General features: G+C 41.8%; 1 protein-coding gene across 1 annotated transcript in view; it reads left to right on the top strand.

Annotated features, from left to right (window-relative positions):
• The window catches only part of LOC121553358 (D-ribitol-5-phosphate cytidylyltransferase), a 35,302-nt gene that overhangs the window by 10,550 nt on the left and 7,855 nt on the right, over positions 1-16,897 (top strand). Inside the window, exons 7-9 of the mRNA XM_041866403.2 lie at positions 3,432-3,509; positions 3,715-3,807; positions 6,180-6,317. Of these exons, the coding sequence (XP_041722337.2) occupies positions 3,432-3,509; positions 3,715-3,807; positions 6,180-6,317 (309 nt within the window). The remainder of the gene's footprint in view (positions 1-3,431; positions 3,510-3,714; positions 3,808-6,179; positions 6,318-16,897) is intronic.

Below are 16,897 nucleotides of genomic sequence, written 5' to 3'. Positions count from 1 at the left end.
TTTTAGGTTTATAAAAGTAGTTGCCTCATTAACCCCAGATCACTTGTCCTTTAACAGACATTACCAGACCTTGTTCAAACAAACAGCTTTTATATCCATTAATGGTTATTTTGATTAATAAGTAAACCTATTAGTGTCATATTTATTTCAGTCTCCTGAGACAAAGGAATTGGAGTTTTACCACAAAAACATAATTCTGACATTAAATTAGAGCTGCAACTGAAACATCTGCATCTTTTTTAAATTTAGGCTCTGACACAATATGTGTCAGAGCCCAATCTAATAGACATTAATGTCATGATAGGAGGGGAGGATTTGATGAAGGGAGAACACCTCCATCCCTTCCTTATCTCTAACATTTTGAGCTTAGTATAAGATAGTATTTCATATTCACTCAAAATTAAATACAATCTTGGAACACATTAATTATATCACTCCTTTTTCCAAAATATTAACCTTGACCTACTAGATATTTTGTCATGGACACAGCCAGATAGAGGAACAGCTAGGGCTAGGCAGGGACAAAGCTCACTGAACTACACTTTGAGCACTTTATTCAAATCATGTCCATCCTTTCTCTTTGTCTGAGTTTCTCAGCATTTCAAACAAGCAACTCATAGTTCGAAAAAGTAATAGGTAACGCTTTATTTTATCGCCTGTTTTAAGCTGGGACTTGGTATTTATATGGTCTTTACTAGGAAACAATGCGGTAACATTGGGTACTTGATACCACTTATCAAACACTGAACTTTCTGAATTCAAACTCATAGTTTGGGGTAGTTCTCTTTTTTTCCTCTGGCAGCCTGGAACTTGATTTCTGCCTCGGTCACTGACTCTGGTGTGTTCTGTAGTTGGTCCTTGACCTCCTGTCTCCTTGGCTCTCCCAGACGGCCTCCCTGATCTTGAACAAATATCCCATTCCAGGATTTCATGCCCAACCAACCTTGTTTAAATCATGTCAGAAAATGTAATCTCGCAAATCTACATTTCTGACTCTGATGGTTTTCCCTCGGAACCCACAAGCAACTTATCTTTCTGGACCAAATAACCCTCCACATGTTTCCCGTAACCATTTCATATTTCTAATTGTCGTTGTTATTCTAAACGTTTAAAATCGGACAAGTCCCAGTCGGTGCCAAACACAGAGCGTGGATGTTTGTTTCTGTGTTTATTTCCTCTTGTGTATGAAATGTTAGACAGGACCAGGGAAGAATTACTAGGAAAACATGAGAGATGAACATGAAATGGATACACTGACTGTAGCATGTTGTACTGTTCATTCCATTCGTATGCAAGGGTGAATTCGTTGAAAGATACACAGCTAAAATGTGGTTACAATTACAGTGAACAAAAAAGCTTTTACCATTTTGGACTGCACTGAATTTTGATTCGATTTACAGTGTAATGAAATTTAACTTGGCTCATCTAGAATCTCCGGGCTTCTTTGTACGCTGTATCATTCTGCCAGGTCAGAGAGACAAAGAGAGCCCAGCAGTGGTTCCCTGTCTCCTTTCATTTGTTCTAATGAGCAATCCAGCCATGAAGAGAATTTAGCGTAAGATCAATGGTGTTCAACTCTAGTCCTGGAGCTTCGCAATGTACAGTGGGGGAAAAAAGTATTTAGTCAGCCACCAATTGTGCAAGTTCTCCCACTTAAAAAGATGAGAGAGGCCTGTAATTTTCATCATAGGTACACGTCAACTATGACAGACAAATTGAGATTTTTTTTATCCAGAAAATCACATTGTAGGATTTTTTATGAATTTATTTGCAAATTATGGTGGAAAATAAGTATTTGGTCACCTACAAACAAGCAAGATTTCTGGCTCTCACAGACCTGTAACTTCTTCTTTAAGAGGCTCCTCTGTCCTCCACTCGTTACCTGTATTAATGGCACCTGTTTGAACTTGTTATCAGTATAAAAGACACCTGTCCACAACCTCAAACAGTCACACTCTAAACTCCACTATGGCCAAGACCAAAGAGCTGTCAAAGGACACCAGAAACAAAATTGTAGACCTGCACCAAGCTGGGAAGACTGAATCTGCAAAAGGTAAGCAGCTTGGTTTGAAGAAGTCAACTGTGGGAGCAATTATTAGGAAATGGAAGACATACAAGACCACTGATAATCTCCCTCGATCTGGGGCTCCACGCAAGATCTCACCCCGTGGGGTCAAAATGATCACAAGAACGGTGAGCAAAAATCCCAGAACCACAAGGGGGCACCTAGTGAATGACCTGCAGAGAGCTGGGACCAAAGTAACAAAGCCTACCATCAGTAACACAATACGCCGCCAGGGACTCAAATCCTGCAGTGCCAGACGTGTCCCCCTGCTTAAGCCAGTACATGTCCAGGCCCGTCTGAAGTTTGCTAGAGTGCATTTGGATGATCCAGAAGAGGATTGGGAGAATGTCATATGGTCAGATGAAACCAAAATATAACTTTTTGGTAAAAACTCAACTCGTCGTGTTTGGAGGACAAAGAATGCTGAGTTGCATCCAAAGAACACCATACCTACTGTGAAGCATGGGGGTGGAAACATCATGCTTTGGGGCTGTTTTTCTGCAAAGGGACCAGGACGACTGATCCGTGTAAAGGAAAGAATGAATGGGGCCATGTATCGTGAGATTTTGAGTGAAAACCTCCTTCCATCAGCAAGGGCATTGAAGATGAAACGTGGCTGGGTCTTTCAGCATGACAATGATCCCAAACACACCGCCCGGGCAACGAAGGAGTGGCTTCGTAAGAAGCATTTCAAGGTCCTGGAGTGGCCTAGCCAGTCTCCAGATCTCAACCCCATAGAAAATCTTTGGAGGGAGTTGAAAGTCCGTGTTGCCCAGCGACAGCCCCAAAACATCACTGCTCTAGAGGAGATCTGCATGGAGGAATGGGCCAAAATACCAGCAACAGTGTGTGAAAACCTTGTGAAGACTTACAGAAAACGTTTGACCTGTGTCATTGCCAACAAAGTATTGAGAAACTTTTGTTATTGACCAAATACTTATTTTCCACCATAATTTGCAAATAAATTCATTAGAAATCCTACAATGTGATTTTCTGGATTTTTTTTCCTCATTTTGTCTGTCATAGTTGACGTGTACCTATGATGAAAATTACAGGCCTCTCTCATCTTTTTAAGTGGGAAAACTTGCACAATTGGTGGCTGACTAAATACTTATTTTCCCCACTGTATGCTGGTTTTGTCCTTGCTTTCTAATCAGGGACTAATTTATTATTGGGTAACCAGGTGTGTGGACTGAGACTCTGGTTGAAATTATTTGATCAAGTGCCAGGGATACATTCATACCAGCATGGAAAACCCTCTGGGACTGTAGTTGAGCTCCCCTGCATTCCAATAGAATTTAACAGCATTAACTAACATCATTATTTGTTTTTTTCTGTAAAATGTTTCTTTGTATCTTTCTTCAAGGAGGTGGATGTGATCTCAGACTTGATAGGAGACAATGCCAAATCTCTGTCAAAAGAGTGGAACTTTATTCAAGTTTCTGTAAGTTCACACTTCAGGACAAGTTTAGGAAAACAGAAAATAAGTTAGCCTGTTTCAACATTATGCATATTGTTTATGTTATTGCCAATATGTTTACCATGTTGGAAATAGAAGGTTATGCACATTTTCTTTATTTGCTGTTCAAATAGCCAACTCAACAATATTCCACTATTTTCTGACAATTGCTTTTAATTTTTATCCATAGGTGAATAATTCTTGGTTGTCTGAAGTTGGAGAAATGCTGAGTGCGTTGGAAGTGGCAGACCGAGCACTCCTGCATCCAGTGGTCATTATTTGGGTGAGTTGAGTTCACATGGGGATAAGTGTGTGAATAGACCCTCATATGAATTCACAGTTGCCTTACCAACACTCTCGTTCTGGTACTGGAAATTAGACTCTTCAGTCCTCTATGCTTGGGGCTCTGTGCCCTTACTGTTCCCTTTGCTTATCGTGAGTTGGCCATGTTGCTTTAAGGATGGACTGTAAGCTTGCGAAGGCCATGGAATGCTCTGATGTTTGGGTATTCCAGTAGCAATCACACACATTCAGAACAAGGTGAGTTAGCAGAGTTAACAGAGAACATTGTGTGTGTGGGTGTCGTGTGTGCTTAGTGGACTTATTGGCCGTTTTAGCATGTCTCAATCAGGTTTCCCACACTGTGAATGAACTTCCGTTGGGTGTTTTCTAAAGCACACGTCTGGCCCAGGCAGGCTCTAGTTTCCTCAAGGTACATGTACTACATGGCCAGCCAGCCTTTTTCCGCTTGTAAAATGTTCACTTTGCAGTCAACCTCTGGTCCCTTCGACGAAACTATGTTGCTGTTTAGAAACCCTATACCCCCCCTGAGAGTGCTTCACTACTTTCACTTACCGCTTGGCTCGGTTCAGATGTCAATATCAACCACAGAGCAACATTAACTCATGACAGCTTGAGTAGAACCCCCCCGCGAATTGATCTAATTGGAACCCAAAAGAAACATTTACGTTATGAGGGTCCTGTTTTACTTTTTGTGATTTAACTTTTTCACCCGGCAACAGCACAACTGCCAAAACAAAGTGAGGGGAAAAAGGTGCAGTGGGCTCGGGGAAGTTGCATTCAGTTTTTTCTCTAAGCGAGTCTTTATGTCTTGAAAACAACTCAGTTTTAATCATTGCAAATGTCATACAGGATAACTCGGTTAAACCGCCTGCCTTGATTTGTGTTGTGAGGCCTTGTTAGGTCTTCAATGAACCTCTGCGCACGCAAGTACTCACACACACACACATACAGCTCCTCTCCGCTGGTGTGGAGCTAGGTTCCAGGCTGCATTATTGTGGGAGCAACGCTCTCCGCCACACCAGAGTAAACACATCTGTGTCTGACTTTTCCCCACAGTTCTTACTGTGGACCAGATTCCCTTTTCACAGGTAGATAAATCTAGGACCCCCAACATCCAGCACCTTATTAAAAATAAATTTACTCCCGGCCTAAGTCGATTTCATGGCAGCTTAAGGATGTCCCACATTAAACATCAGCATCATGGGAAGGCTTAATTCCAAACAGAGTTAGCGAGGTGGGAGGCTGAATTCCATACAAGAGTTGGCTCACAGAGCGATCTCAGAATTTCCCGGTCTTAATCGAGGACGCTAAAATCAACAGTGAGGGATATCTGGGTGGCGTTAGATGGCACATGTTGTTCTTTCTTGAGGGCTTAGTCAAGCGTTTCCCAAACTCGGTTCTCGAGATCTCAAGGGGTGCACGTTTTGGTTTTTGCCCTAACACTACACAGCTGATTCAAATTATCAAAAGTTGATGATTAGTTCATTATATGAATCAGTTGTGTAGTATTAGGGCAAAAAACAAAACATGCACCCCTTGGGGTCCCGAGGACCGAGTTTGGGAAACCCTGGCTTAGTCGGTAACTTTAAACAATGACCTAGCAATCAGGGTGGGAGATAATCGAGTTTCACAGACAGAGTGCGTGGCAATCGATTCAGATATGTGCCTGGTATTGATCTCATCTAGACTTAAGCCAAACTGAAGACACACACTCCCTGGCACCTTCTACTGCAGCAAAACAAATCAATAATATCACTTATTTGAATTTAAACAGATGTTGATAGACAAGTGATTTACTTAACTTATTCAAGAAATGCTTGACTTATAATCATATAATGATATATAATAGAACAATAGAAGGTAGAACAGATTAATTAACACATTTGACATTGACCTTACAACACAGAGCCTGTATATGAAGACATAATTGGAGTGAATTCACCCTGTCGAGCATCAGTCAACAGCCCAATTAGGAAAATATGTTTAGCAGCAGCAGTGGAGACTCACATCATTTCACATCCCATGCATGACACACTAAGTGAATCATCAGTGGTGGTTTATGCTGTCTTTAATGTGGACCCATCTATCTAAATAAACACCATGAGGCCTGCAGTTTTCCAATCTGATGTGTGTTTACCCCGAACACTACAACACACTCCTCCAACATCCCTCCCAAACGAGGACCTTAAATAAACATGCTTGTTCAGTCATAGCACGTCTTTCTTACGAGTGTTTGAACAATGTGCTTTAATTGATCCAAAGGTTTAAACATTCTCTAAGTCTCTGTAAGAGATTGTCATTATTGGCAGGAGATGCATGTCTGACTGGGTGTGGCGGGACTTATTTTAATAGGTGTATTTGAACGTGTCGAATGACGACTCGTCCGCCAGCGAAGCAATGGGAGGAGAGCCGGCGGCCATGATGGAGATCGCCACAGGAGCCAAGCTCGGAAATATTTTACTCTATGGCATCCAGCTTCATCACTCAAAGGTATGCCCCCTTGTTTTGTTTTTTATACCTGGTCTTATGTCCTGCTCAAGTGCATTTAGAGTCCCCCCTGGAATGCATGTTTCAAAAAAGCCAAACAAAACAAAACTGAATGAGAACTGTGTAAGTCCTTGTTCTAGAGTCTTGTCTCCTCATGCATTTGGACTTGAGGCTAATTGTGCTGTCTGTGTTAGATGTTGGACGTGTGTGTGTGTGCGTGTGCTTACGTGTGTGGGTGTGTGTGTGTGCGTTCTTGTGCTTACGTGTGTGGGTGGTTAGTGGGGGGAGTATAACCTTTTAACCTTTCCATCCAGACACAGATGTTGTGTTTTGTTTTTAATAAAAGAAACATGCAGAGGATAAAGATGTCCTTCAAGTGTGAAAAAGCCATGTTACAATCACACACACATTGATTAAAGTGTTTGCCTACCGCACACATACCTCAGCTGTGTCTCATGGGAAGGCTCTGTTCTGGATGGGGTTTGAGGTTCCCCATTGGCATGTCAAAAGTTCACTGAAGTTGTCAGGGTTGATGTGGTTGACCTGAAATGTGTTTCTGTCAGCATTTACATGATTATATGAATGTGAAACACTCCTAACACAGGATTAGAGATGGCGGGATGTGTGTTACTGAAGCGATTGGATTACTGCTGGCTAGTGGCTATGTTGCGGTCACCCATAACAGTAGGTCGCAATAGCTGGAAAGGATATAGAAAAGCCAGATGTTCTCACAATAGAAAAGCCCCACCAAAAAAATGTAATGGTTGTAATCTTGTTGTGCAACAATTGATATACATGCCAGTGAGCTTCGTGTTTGTGATAGATTGAGCTGTTTGGACAAATGACAGCTTCAATTTCCTGGCAGCAATAACACATCACAAACCAATGGCAGTACCTCACTGTTCATGGCAGATCGAGGGAGGTTTGAACCATCTCTTTTGATTTTAGCCTTGTCAGCATTAGCTAGGAGGAATTAAACCTGAATAATGGAGTGTAGATGGATTTCCATTTTTTTGAGTGTCGACAACGTCAATGTGTCATCTAATTAAAACGAGGTGCTTTGTATTCTTCACGGAGAAGCATGCAATGCACCTAGTTCACATGTGAGTTTGATTGTGCAATCGGATGTGGGGTCTTTGTTCTTTGATTCCCAGCATGCCAGAGTCTTCCACTGACCTATGGAGATTGATGCTCTTAATTAGTCATTCCTGTTCCAGTTTTATGAGAAAATGCTTATCCTTATCAGATAGTGGAACAGCCGACTAAGACCTTGCATAAATCACTGTGATAGGTTTTCTGTTATAGTGAGGATAATTCTTCCCAGATGGGCTTATTCATACTTGTCAAAAAGGGTTGCCAATACTCCCTTTTTCAGTCCTCCTGGCCTCCAGATATGTACAAATATATCTGTGTTAATGCAAATCCACAACTTAAACTCATTGCTTCTGTGTTATTTCATTTTCATATCCCCCAAATGGCTGGACAATATTTGATGAATTGTAATTTAATACAATATCCCCAAGGCCCTGTTCAATCAGACATTGTAACTCCAAGACTGGGAAACCTAACCAAGATTGCATGTAGAGTTCCTATACTCTACATGACCTAGTGCAAAGAGCAAACCTTAGGTTACCATTGTGTGAAAATGAAATGAAATGTACCGGCCTATGACTATGTTAACCAAGCCCTCACTGACACACATTCACACTGTAATTATAACAAGAATGGAAAGTCAGTGATTGTTGTGTGTTTTTCTCTCCAAATTAAATGTTAAACAGCAATCTTGTTTTGTTTTGGGGATTCTAGAATGTCCATGTTGTTTAGAGATGGAATTCTTTAGCTAGTCATGTAGAGGGATTCTTGTTGTAAGAACTCGATAAGGATCAGTAAACCTACTCTGGTAAATACAGTCTCAAATATCATATTGAAAATTGTCGTTCTTATTGTCGGAGACTCGCCTGATTTCCCCTTTGACATCTGTAAGTGTAGATTTTGTCATATTTCATTTCCTCGTATGCCAAGACATTTGGCCATTCTCTGGGACTGCTGCAATGTTTCCACTATGGAGAACCAGGGGTGAAATGTCACCCAAGAATCTCTAATCGAATGTGAGGAGCTTTGTTATTTTAAACAAATCTTCACTGACTGGAATGAAACCCTTATCTTACTAATGATATAGATCCCCTATTGCAGCAAGAGGAACTTGCAAGCAAAATTACCTGATGGTGTCTGGTGATAGTGGAGTACATTTTCAGTATTGCTCCATTGTATACTGGTATACTCTGCAAACTGAATGCAATGTAGTATATTTATAAGGACCAATACTGGAGTGGTTTAACTGATATCTTACTGGGAGACAATGTTTTGTTGCATTAGGAGACTCTGTCTTATATATTACATGCAGGGTCTATTCTTGGCCCCTTGGGATCTATTCCTCAGGGATCTATTCTTGGCCCCTTGCATTTCTACATAGTCCCCCCCAAACTGAATGTTCTTGTTCTTTACAAGATTATTACTGGTTGGTTGTATTCTCTGTTTTTGCTCAGTATCGACTTGGTCCTTAGAGAGGATGAGAAGGGGAAATATCATGTAGTTTATGTATGAGGTAATGTGACCCAACAACAGCATACTGCTCTTGTTCCTCCCTAAATGTTTTCACTTTTGTTGTTAAATGAATGGTTATTGTCAACCACAGTAAGTAGGGATAGAGAAGAACAATAATGGAGATAATTTAAATGATTCTGGTATGTATCATACTGGGGAATACAAGACACACCCTGAAGTCTGTACTGGAGAATTGAGAACTGAGAATGTCTGGGATTTGAGTTATATTTATCTACAGTAGAATGGACTGCCACATAAGTACACTTTTGCACATATTAATGGCAACTTTAGTAATATTTTAGCTTTAAAGATTAATAAATGCATGCCATTTAAGTGTATATAAATGATGAATTTCTTCATCCCCAACTCATTGGCCTTCAGAAAATGTATTTTTGGACCCAAAGTTGATCTACTGAAAGGAGCCATGACTGTGGTTTCATGTTATTCAAGGCAACACCCACAGCTGGAATGCAGCGTGGCAGAACCATTCCTATGTTTACCTAAGGTAAAGATTTCTCCCAAGCTGAACAAATGGAGTCATGGACAATGAACTGCCGCCTTTGTGGAAAGATCTGTGATCAAAGTGCCTCTGCAGACCTGTTACGATGGTGTTATTCTACCTGGCCAAAGATGCATACCTGACATGTGTGCCATGATGTATGAACACTGAACACTCAGACCATTTAAGCCGTTGGCTGAAGTTGTCGGTGGTGAGAGTTGGGAGACGCTCTAGCGCAGTAAGCCGATCTTACGGTGTGAAAACTGTGATCGTATCCCCTATCAATGGCTGCCGCGGCGATAGGAAGTGTCACCGGATCCCCCCCTAGCGCAGGGTCCTGGCGACCTGTCACCGCATGAAAAGAGGGTTGTCACGGTGATATATGGGCGCTCTAATCCCCGCAGTGAGAGCCCTGATGTTTACCCGCCCCGCGTTTCCTTCTCCTCAAAGAGCCCAGACCAGGAATACCTTAAACCTGAGAAGAGATTAGCCTCTGGAAAAGACGGGGAAAAGAAGAGAAAATTAAAGAGAAAGAGAAAGCTCTATAGGTCTATTCTCTTACCTGTTTAGGTCCACCGTCCGCATGGCAGGCAGGTGAAACTCTACACCCTTCTCATAGTCTTACCTGGACGTGCACCCTCACCGAGGTCACAGGGGATCAACGGAGAGCAGGGACGACCACCGCTACTGTGATCTCGGCACGCTCCCAATCACTCTCAACAATTATCCTGGGCTGAGATGCCACGTGTATTTGTGTTAACTAAGATGTGTAACAGACCTTGAGTAGGTCACCCTTCAAGAGTACTTTCATATGGGCGGCAGGTAGCCTAGTGATTGGAGCGTTGGGCCAGTAACCGAACGGTTGCTAATTTGAATCCCCGATCCGATAAGGTGGAAAATCTGTCGATCTGCTCTTGAGCAAGGCACTTAATTGCTTAATCCCCGAATTGCTCCAAGGTCGCCGAGAATAATGGCTGAACCCTGGCCGTGACCCCACTCTACGAGGGTGTCTCAGGTGGAGTTGGGATATGCAAAAAACACATTTCCATTTCACACTTCACACTTGTACAGGTTACCTACTTGTACCTGCAGTGAAACAGGAGAAATCTAAGCACTATTTGACCTTTGTTAGAAAAGGACCCACACTGACACGGTGTGAATGCAAGGAATAAGGAAAACTGTAATTAAAATACATGAATAAGTAATTAAAATACATGTGGTTAGTTTGCGCTGTTGATTTGATATTTGTCATGTACCAGGGTTTGGAAAAAGTGTACTGCATAGGAAAAGTGCTTGCAAAAACTCAACACCAATGTGAAATGATGGGGGGATTTGAAAAGCTGTTTTGCGTTACTCCAATAACATATACGACAGCGCTGACAGATTGGGCCAATCTCCTGTAGATCTTCTAATGGTTAGCATCAGATTTATGTTCCAATATGCAGCCGCTCGTTCACACAGTATTTTCCCCTGTCATAAGCCGAATTAATTATCTTTGTTTTCTCATAATGATGTCTGTAACTGTTATGGTGGATCCCTGTGGAAACCGAGATAAGAAACCCCCTGGTAGAGTCTCAAATGACACCCTTTCCCCTATATAGTGCACTACTTTTGAACCAGGGCCCATAGGGCCTTGGGAAGATGTGGACCCAGGCGACGTGCAGGATATCAAGCTTGATCTTTTGTGCCCAGAGTGCGGCAGATGTTTGTCGGTATGTGTGAAACTCAACCGCAGGAGTTTGGCTAGGGAGGAATTAGACATACCAAAAGCACTGTTTACTCAGCTTTGATTTGGTCGATTTAAAAAGACCAGCAATGGGTTCTCTCACTCTCAGTGATAGGACTTGACTTAGACTCGGCATTCCAACTACGGGAACTATTAAAAACAAAATGATATGTTCTTATAGTGGATTAATACATTCCAGGTCTCTCTAAATTAGTTTGTAAACATATAATCAGGCAAAGAACACCAAAGTGTATTCATATGTGTATTTACTTTACCACTTGCTTTGTGCGCTGTGACCACCCACAGTATTGGCGGGTAGAGTTTCCAAGTCTTGGTGATGTTGTGAGGGACATAGCACTGGAGGGATTACGCTTTTGCTTTACAGGCTCCCTTAAGGCTTGTTTGTATAGTGTTCACCTTCCAGCTGTGTGCCTGTGTCTACATTAGGGGAAGACCTCACTGTAATACGGTATTGTGTGTTTTGGGCAGTGGAAAATCCTCACAGTAAACCTTGAATGTAATTACAATGTTAGAACATCATACCTGCAGATATATTTGAAGGTGATGATAGAATCCAATTCCAAACGTTTTGATTTGATTTAAATCATTAATGCGCTGTCTCAAACACCCATTGGTATTTTTAGTGAAGTGTTTTGATATTAATTGCACGGCCCATTGCCTGCCCACTCAGTCTCACACTCATCGTCTGGTAGGCTGCACCACCTGCATATCCCCTCGTTGTTTAGTCTGTGAGATGCTGTTGTTTTGACAGAAGTGTAGAAACACATTGTTGCACCAGTGTTTGTATGCCTGGCTTATGGGAGATATGTCTGCGATTACATTCTACCTCCTTGTTTGGAGTGGAAGTGAGGACGCTAAGCCGTGACCAGGATGTACTGGGTTCAAGTACAGGGTGTGTCATGTCTGGGGTGTCAGTGAGCAAAATACCAGTACTTGTATTTGACCTGAGATGTCCTACGATACAGACCGTGTCATGTTTATCTGTAATGTGGGGACTTTCTACTATGATAACCAAATGAGGCGTGTGTGTGTGTCTGTCTGTCTGTCTGTCGTGTGTGTGTGTGGGTGTGGATGGAGTTTGGTATGTCCCAGTGCATACATCCTCAGTGCATACATGTCTTCATGCCTCTATAACTGAAGAGTCATTGTTCTGGTTACTGTTAGAGGTATGTCTGTCGGTGGGTCAAATTCAAACAAAGTCATCACTCATTAGAACTTGTTGAAATAGCACAGCATTCATTCTGAAAAGACCCTATGGAAACACAAGCTTCCTTTATTTTCATTGCTGAAATGCTCTATGTCCCATTTTGACTGGGTTTGTTGTTTGGTTAGCCAAAGGGAAGTCTATACATACGGTACTTGTCAGGATATTTTGGAAACTCACTTTGAAAGGGGTTTTCTCGCTGTGCTGTGAGCAGTTTGTGCAACACACAATTGTCTTGTCAATGGGGTCTAAGAAGCAGGTATGTATCAATACAAGTGCGGTTTTCCCACTCATGCATTCTCATACAATACGTGTCCTTTTCAATAGAAGTGCGGCAGAATGGGAGGGACAAGGTCATCCCAAATACAGATATTCTGGCACCTTGCCACGTTCAACGCCTCACCCTAAAATCATTGACCAGCGGCCTGTCACATTTTCTCACTTCCAGACCCTTTAGCCTAAATCACTAATCCCAAATCAGTGGTTCAATTGTTGTGTTGGGTCCTCCTAACTTAGCATGGCCCAAGCAGTAGCCTTGTAGGCTGTACTTTGGATGAAATTACCCCAAATCTTGGGTGTTAGGTTTGGGCTCATATCAAGTCTCTGAACCGGACATTAACCAGACCTGCTATCCCCCTCTGTCTGTTTGGCCCCTAGCTACCACCTTCCCCTAGAATGAGAGGGGAGGGGGTGGGGGGCCCTCAATACCCACCAAAGGACATGCTGTCAGAAGGCCCAAACACAATCCCTTTAAACCAAAGGGAATAGGTGTTTTTTCCCCAATCCTATTGTACCAATGGGACTCACCTCATAGGTCATTTGGGGAGAGCTTCTTATACAACTTTTTCTTATTTTAGCCTACTATTTTAGATGATAATAAGCAAGAAGCTAATTTTCAGCATTGTTTTAGCAAGGCGGATCTGCTCATGGAAGAGTTTGAAACTGCTGGTTAGCTGTGATGCTAGTCATGATACTCTCCTCGTGGCTAACAGTACAACAAGCATAGACAAAAATGACAATACGTCCCAAATATTTGTCATACAGAATGTCTCAATAGGCCATTTGGACGATTTCTCTGCTGGGTAGTGTGATTCTAACAGCTCTTTCCAGTGCACTTGGCCCTGCGCTACTGAAAGCTTTTCCATGAGCTGTTTTTACTGAGGACTCCAGCTCCACTGGCACACCATTAAGGGAACAGAAGTGGGAGCCCTTGGTAGCTAGTCAGGGCTTGAGATCTCAAAATGACAGATGCGTGCAAATTGTCAGTGTTAAAACTCCGAATTGCTAAAACCCAAAGCTTCAAAAAGCCCCTTCATGTGTGGGGGTGGACTGCTATTCACGGCTCTGCTTCAATGATAGTAGATAAAGGTTGATCGCATCTGTGGCATTTAAAAGTAAAGTTAGCTAGTACGCAAAGGATTGCTTATTGTGTGGTCTGCTGATGTTTTCTCCTCTTTCAAAGACGTGTAGTCTTACGCCTGTCAAAATCCTCCTCTTAAACAGTATGCAAAAATAGTCTGTAATGATTTGAAGTTCCATTCTGTAAACGTGTGGTTTCAGTTTGGAATAACAAGGCTAGTGTGTGTGTGTGTGTGTGTGTGTGTGTGTGTGTGTGTGTGTGTGTGTGTGTGTGTGTGTGTAGCGCATGTGTAAGAGAGATCATTTGTGTTTATCCCATATGTCACTAACTTTTGATACCTTTAGATACCTATTCTAATTTCATTTGTCAATGCACTTTTAAATAAACACATCCATGTAGAAATGTCATGTATTAGGTACTAAAATATTAGATGTGGATGATTGATGTAGAGGAGTAACTTTTATGAGTATAAATGTATGCGCTGCTCTTGGATTACATATGGCATATATAACACTTTTCCCACTAATATGTACAAATGATGGACTTGTCAGGGAGATTTTATATATGAAAGTCCATGGCAGATTGTCATTATAAAGTCGAAAGTGAGGTTACATCATGTCTAATATTGGTGAAATATATTATCAAAGTGCTCTGTGGTTTTAGTCTAATGCTGCATTTGTCAAGCTCGTTTGGGTTCTAGGGCTATTATATTGTTTATGAAATCTTTGCTAGATACAGTGAGGGAAAAAAGTATTTGATCCCCTGCTGATTTTGTACGTTTGCCCACTGACAAAGACATGATCAGTCTATAATTTTAATGGTAGGTTTATTTGAACAGTGAGAGACAGAATAACAACAACAAAATCCAGAAAAACACATGTCAAAAATGTTATAAATTGATTAGCATTTTAATGAGGGAAATAAGTATTTGACCCCTCTGCAAAACATGACTTAGTACTTGGTGGAAAAACCCTTGTTGGCAATCACAGAGGTCAGATGTTTCTTGTAGTTGGCCACCAGGTTTGCACACATCTCAGGAGGGATTTTGTCCAACTCCTCTTTGCAGATCTTCTCCAAGTCATTAAGGTTTCGAGCCTGACGTTTAGCAACTCGAACCTCCAGCTCCCTCCACAGATTTTCTATGGGATTAAGGTCTGGAGACTGGCTAGGCCACTCCAGGACCTTAATGTGCTTCTTCTTGAGCCACTCCTTTGTTGCCTTGGCCGTGTGTTTTGGGTCATTGTCATGCTGGAATACCCATCCACGACCCATTATCAATGCCCTGGCTGAGGGAAGGAGGTTCTCACCCAAGATTTGATGGTAAATGGCGCCATCCATCGTCCCTTTGATGCGGTGAAGTTGTCCTGTCCCCTTAGCAGAAAAACACCCCCATAGCATGTTTCCACCTCCATGTTTGACAGTGGGGATGGTGTTCTTGGGGTCATAGGCAGCATTCCTCCACCTCCAAACACGGCGAGTTGAGTTGATGCCAAAGAGCTCGATTTTGGTCTCATCTGACCACAACACTTTCACCCAGTTCTCCTCTGAATCATTCAGATGTTCATTGGCAAACTTCAGACGGCCCTGTATATGTGCTTTCTTGAGCAGGGGGACCTTTCGGGCGCTGCAGGATTTCAGTCCTTCACGGCCTTGAGATCATTGACAAGATCCTCCCATGTAGTTTTGGGCTGTTTCCTCACCATTCTCATGATCATTGCAACTCCACGAGGTGAGATCTTGCATGGAGCCCCAGTTATTTTGTGTTTCTTCCATTTGCGAATAATCGCACCAACTGTTGTCACCTTCTCACCAAGCTGGTTGGCGATGGTCTTGTAGCCCATTCCAGCCTTGTGTAGGTCTACAATCTTGTCCCTGACATCATTTGAGAGCTCTTTGGTCTTGGCCATGGTGGAGAGTTTGGAATCTGATTGATTGATTGCTTCTGTGGACAGGTGTCTTTTATACAGGTAACACACTGAGATTAGGAGCACTCCCTTTAAGAGTGTGCTCCTAATCTCAGCTCGTTACCTGTATAAAAGACACCTGGGAGCCAGAAATCTTTCTGATTGAGAGGGGGTCAAATACTTATTTCCCTCATTAAAATGCAAATCAATTTATAACATTTTTGACATGTGTTTTTCTGGATTTTTTGTTGTTTTGATTTGTAGTTGTAGTTGTTATTCTGTCTCTCACTTTGTAGTTGTTATTCTGTCTCTCACTGTTCAAATAAACCTACTATTAAAATTATAGACTGATCATTTCTTTGTCAGTGGGCAAACGTACAAAATCAGCAGGGGATCAAATACTTTTTTCCCTAACTGTAAATTAAATGTTAAAGAATTGACCTACCGTTGTTGTGAGAGCACCAGGTCTCAGATACATGTGTAGGGACTTTTTTCATTGTAGCCCACAACACAGGTGGCTACTATACCTAGTGTGTATACGTATTCATTGGTACACATATTTAGAGCAGGCATTTGACAAGCATTGATTACAATACAATCATTACATTTATGCTGTTTCAGCCAATCAGCATCCAGAATCCAAACTACCTGTTTTATAATACTTCTACTCCAAGTCAGGTGTCTTTTTATTCCATATGTCTCAGCACTCCTCTACATCTCAGAGATACTGTAGGCCTATTTGTGTGTGGTGTTGCACCCCAACCAACTGTTTTCCCCATCCATATTAAACCTCTTGAAGACATGGTGAGACTGAGAGCCAATGGAAAACCACCTCGGCCATGGAGGACATGTTATTGGGTCTGACTAGACTAGATGGTGCTGGAGACATGGAGAAATGAAAATCCCCCTCGTTTCAGATTCCCTCTCTCTCAGCAAGTGAATCAAATCAAATTATATTTGTCACATGCTTCGTAAACAACAGGTGTAGACTAATAGTGAAATGCTTACGGGCCTTTCTGAATAGAAATAGTGACACGAGGAATAAATACACAGTGAATAACGAATAACAATAACGAGTAAAAATAACATGGCTATATACAGGGAGTAGAAAATAACATGGCTATATACAGGAAGTAGAAAATAACATGGCTATATACAGGAAGTAGAAAATAACATGGCTAGATACAGGAAGTAGAAAATAACATGGCTATATACAAGGAGTAGAAAATAACATGGCTATATACAGGAAGTAGAAAATAACATGG

The sequence above is a fragment of the Coregonus clupeaformis genome, chromosome 37 (assembly GCF_020615455.1).
Source record: "Coregonus clupeaformis isolate EN_2021a chromosome 37, ASM2061545v1, whole genome shotgun sequence".
Taxonomy (NCBI): domain Eukaryota; kingdom Metazoa; phylum Chordata; class Actinopteri; order Salmoniformes; family Salmonidae; genus Coregonus; species Coregonus clupeaformis.
Note: the sequence above shows the minus strand (reverse complement) of the source record. Positions and strands in the feature narration are given on the sequence as shown.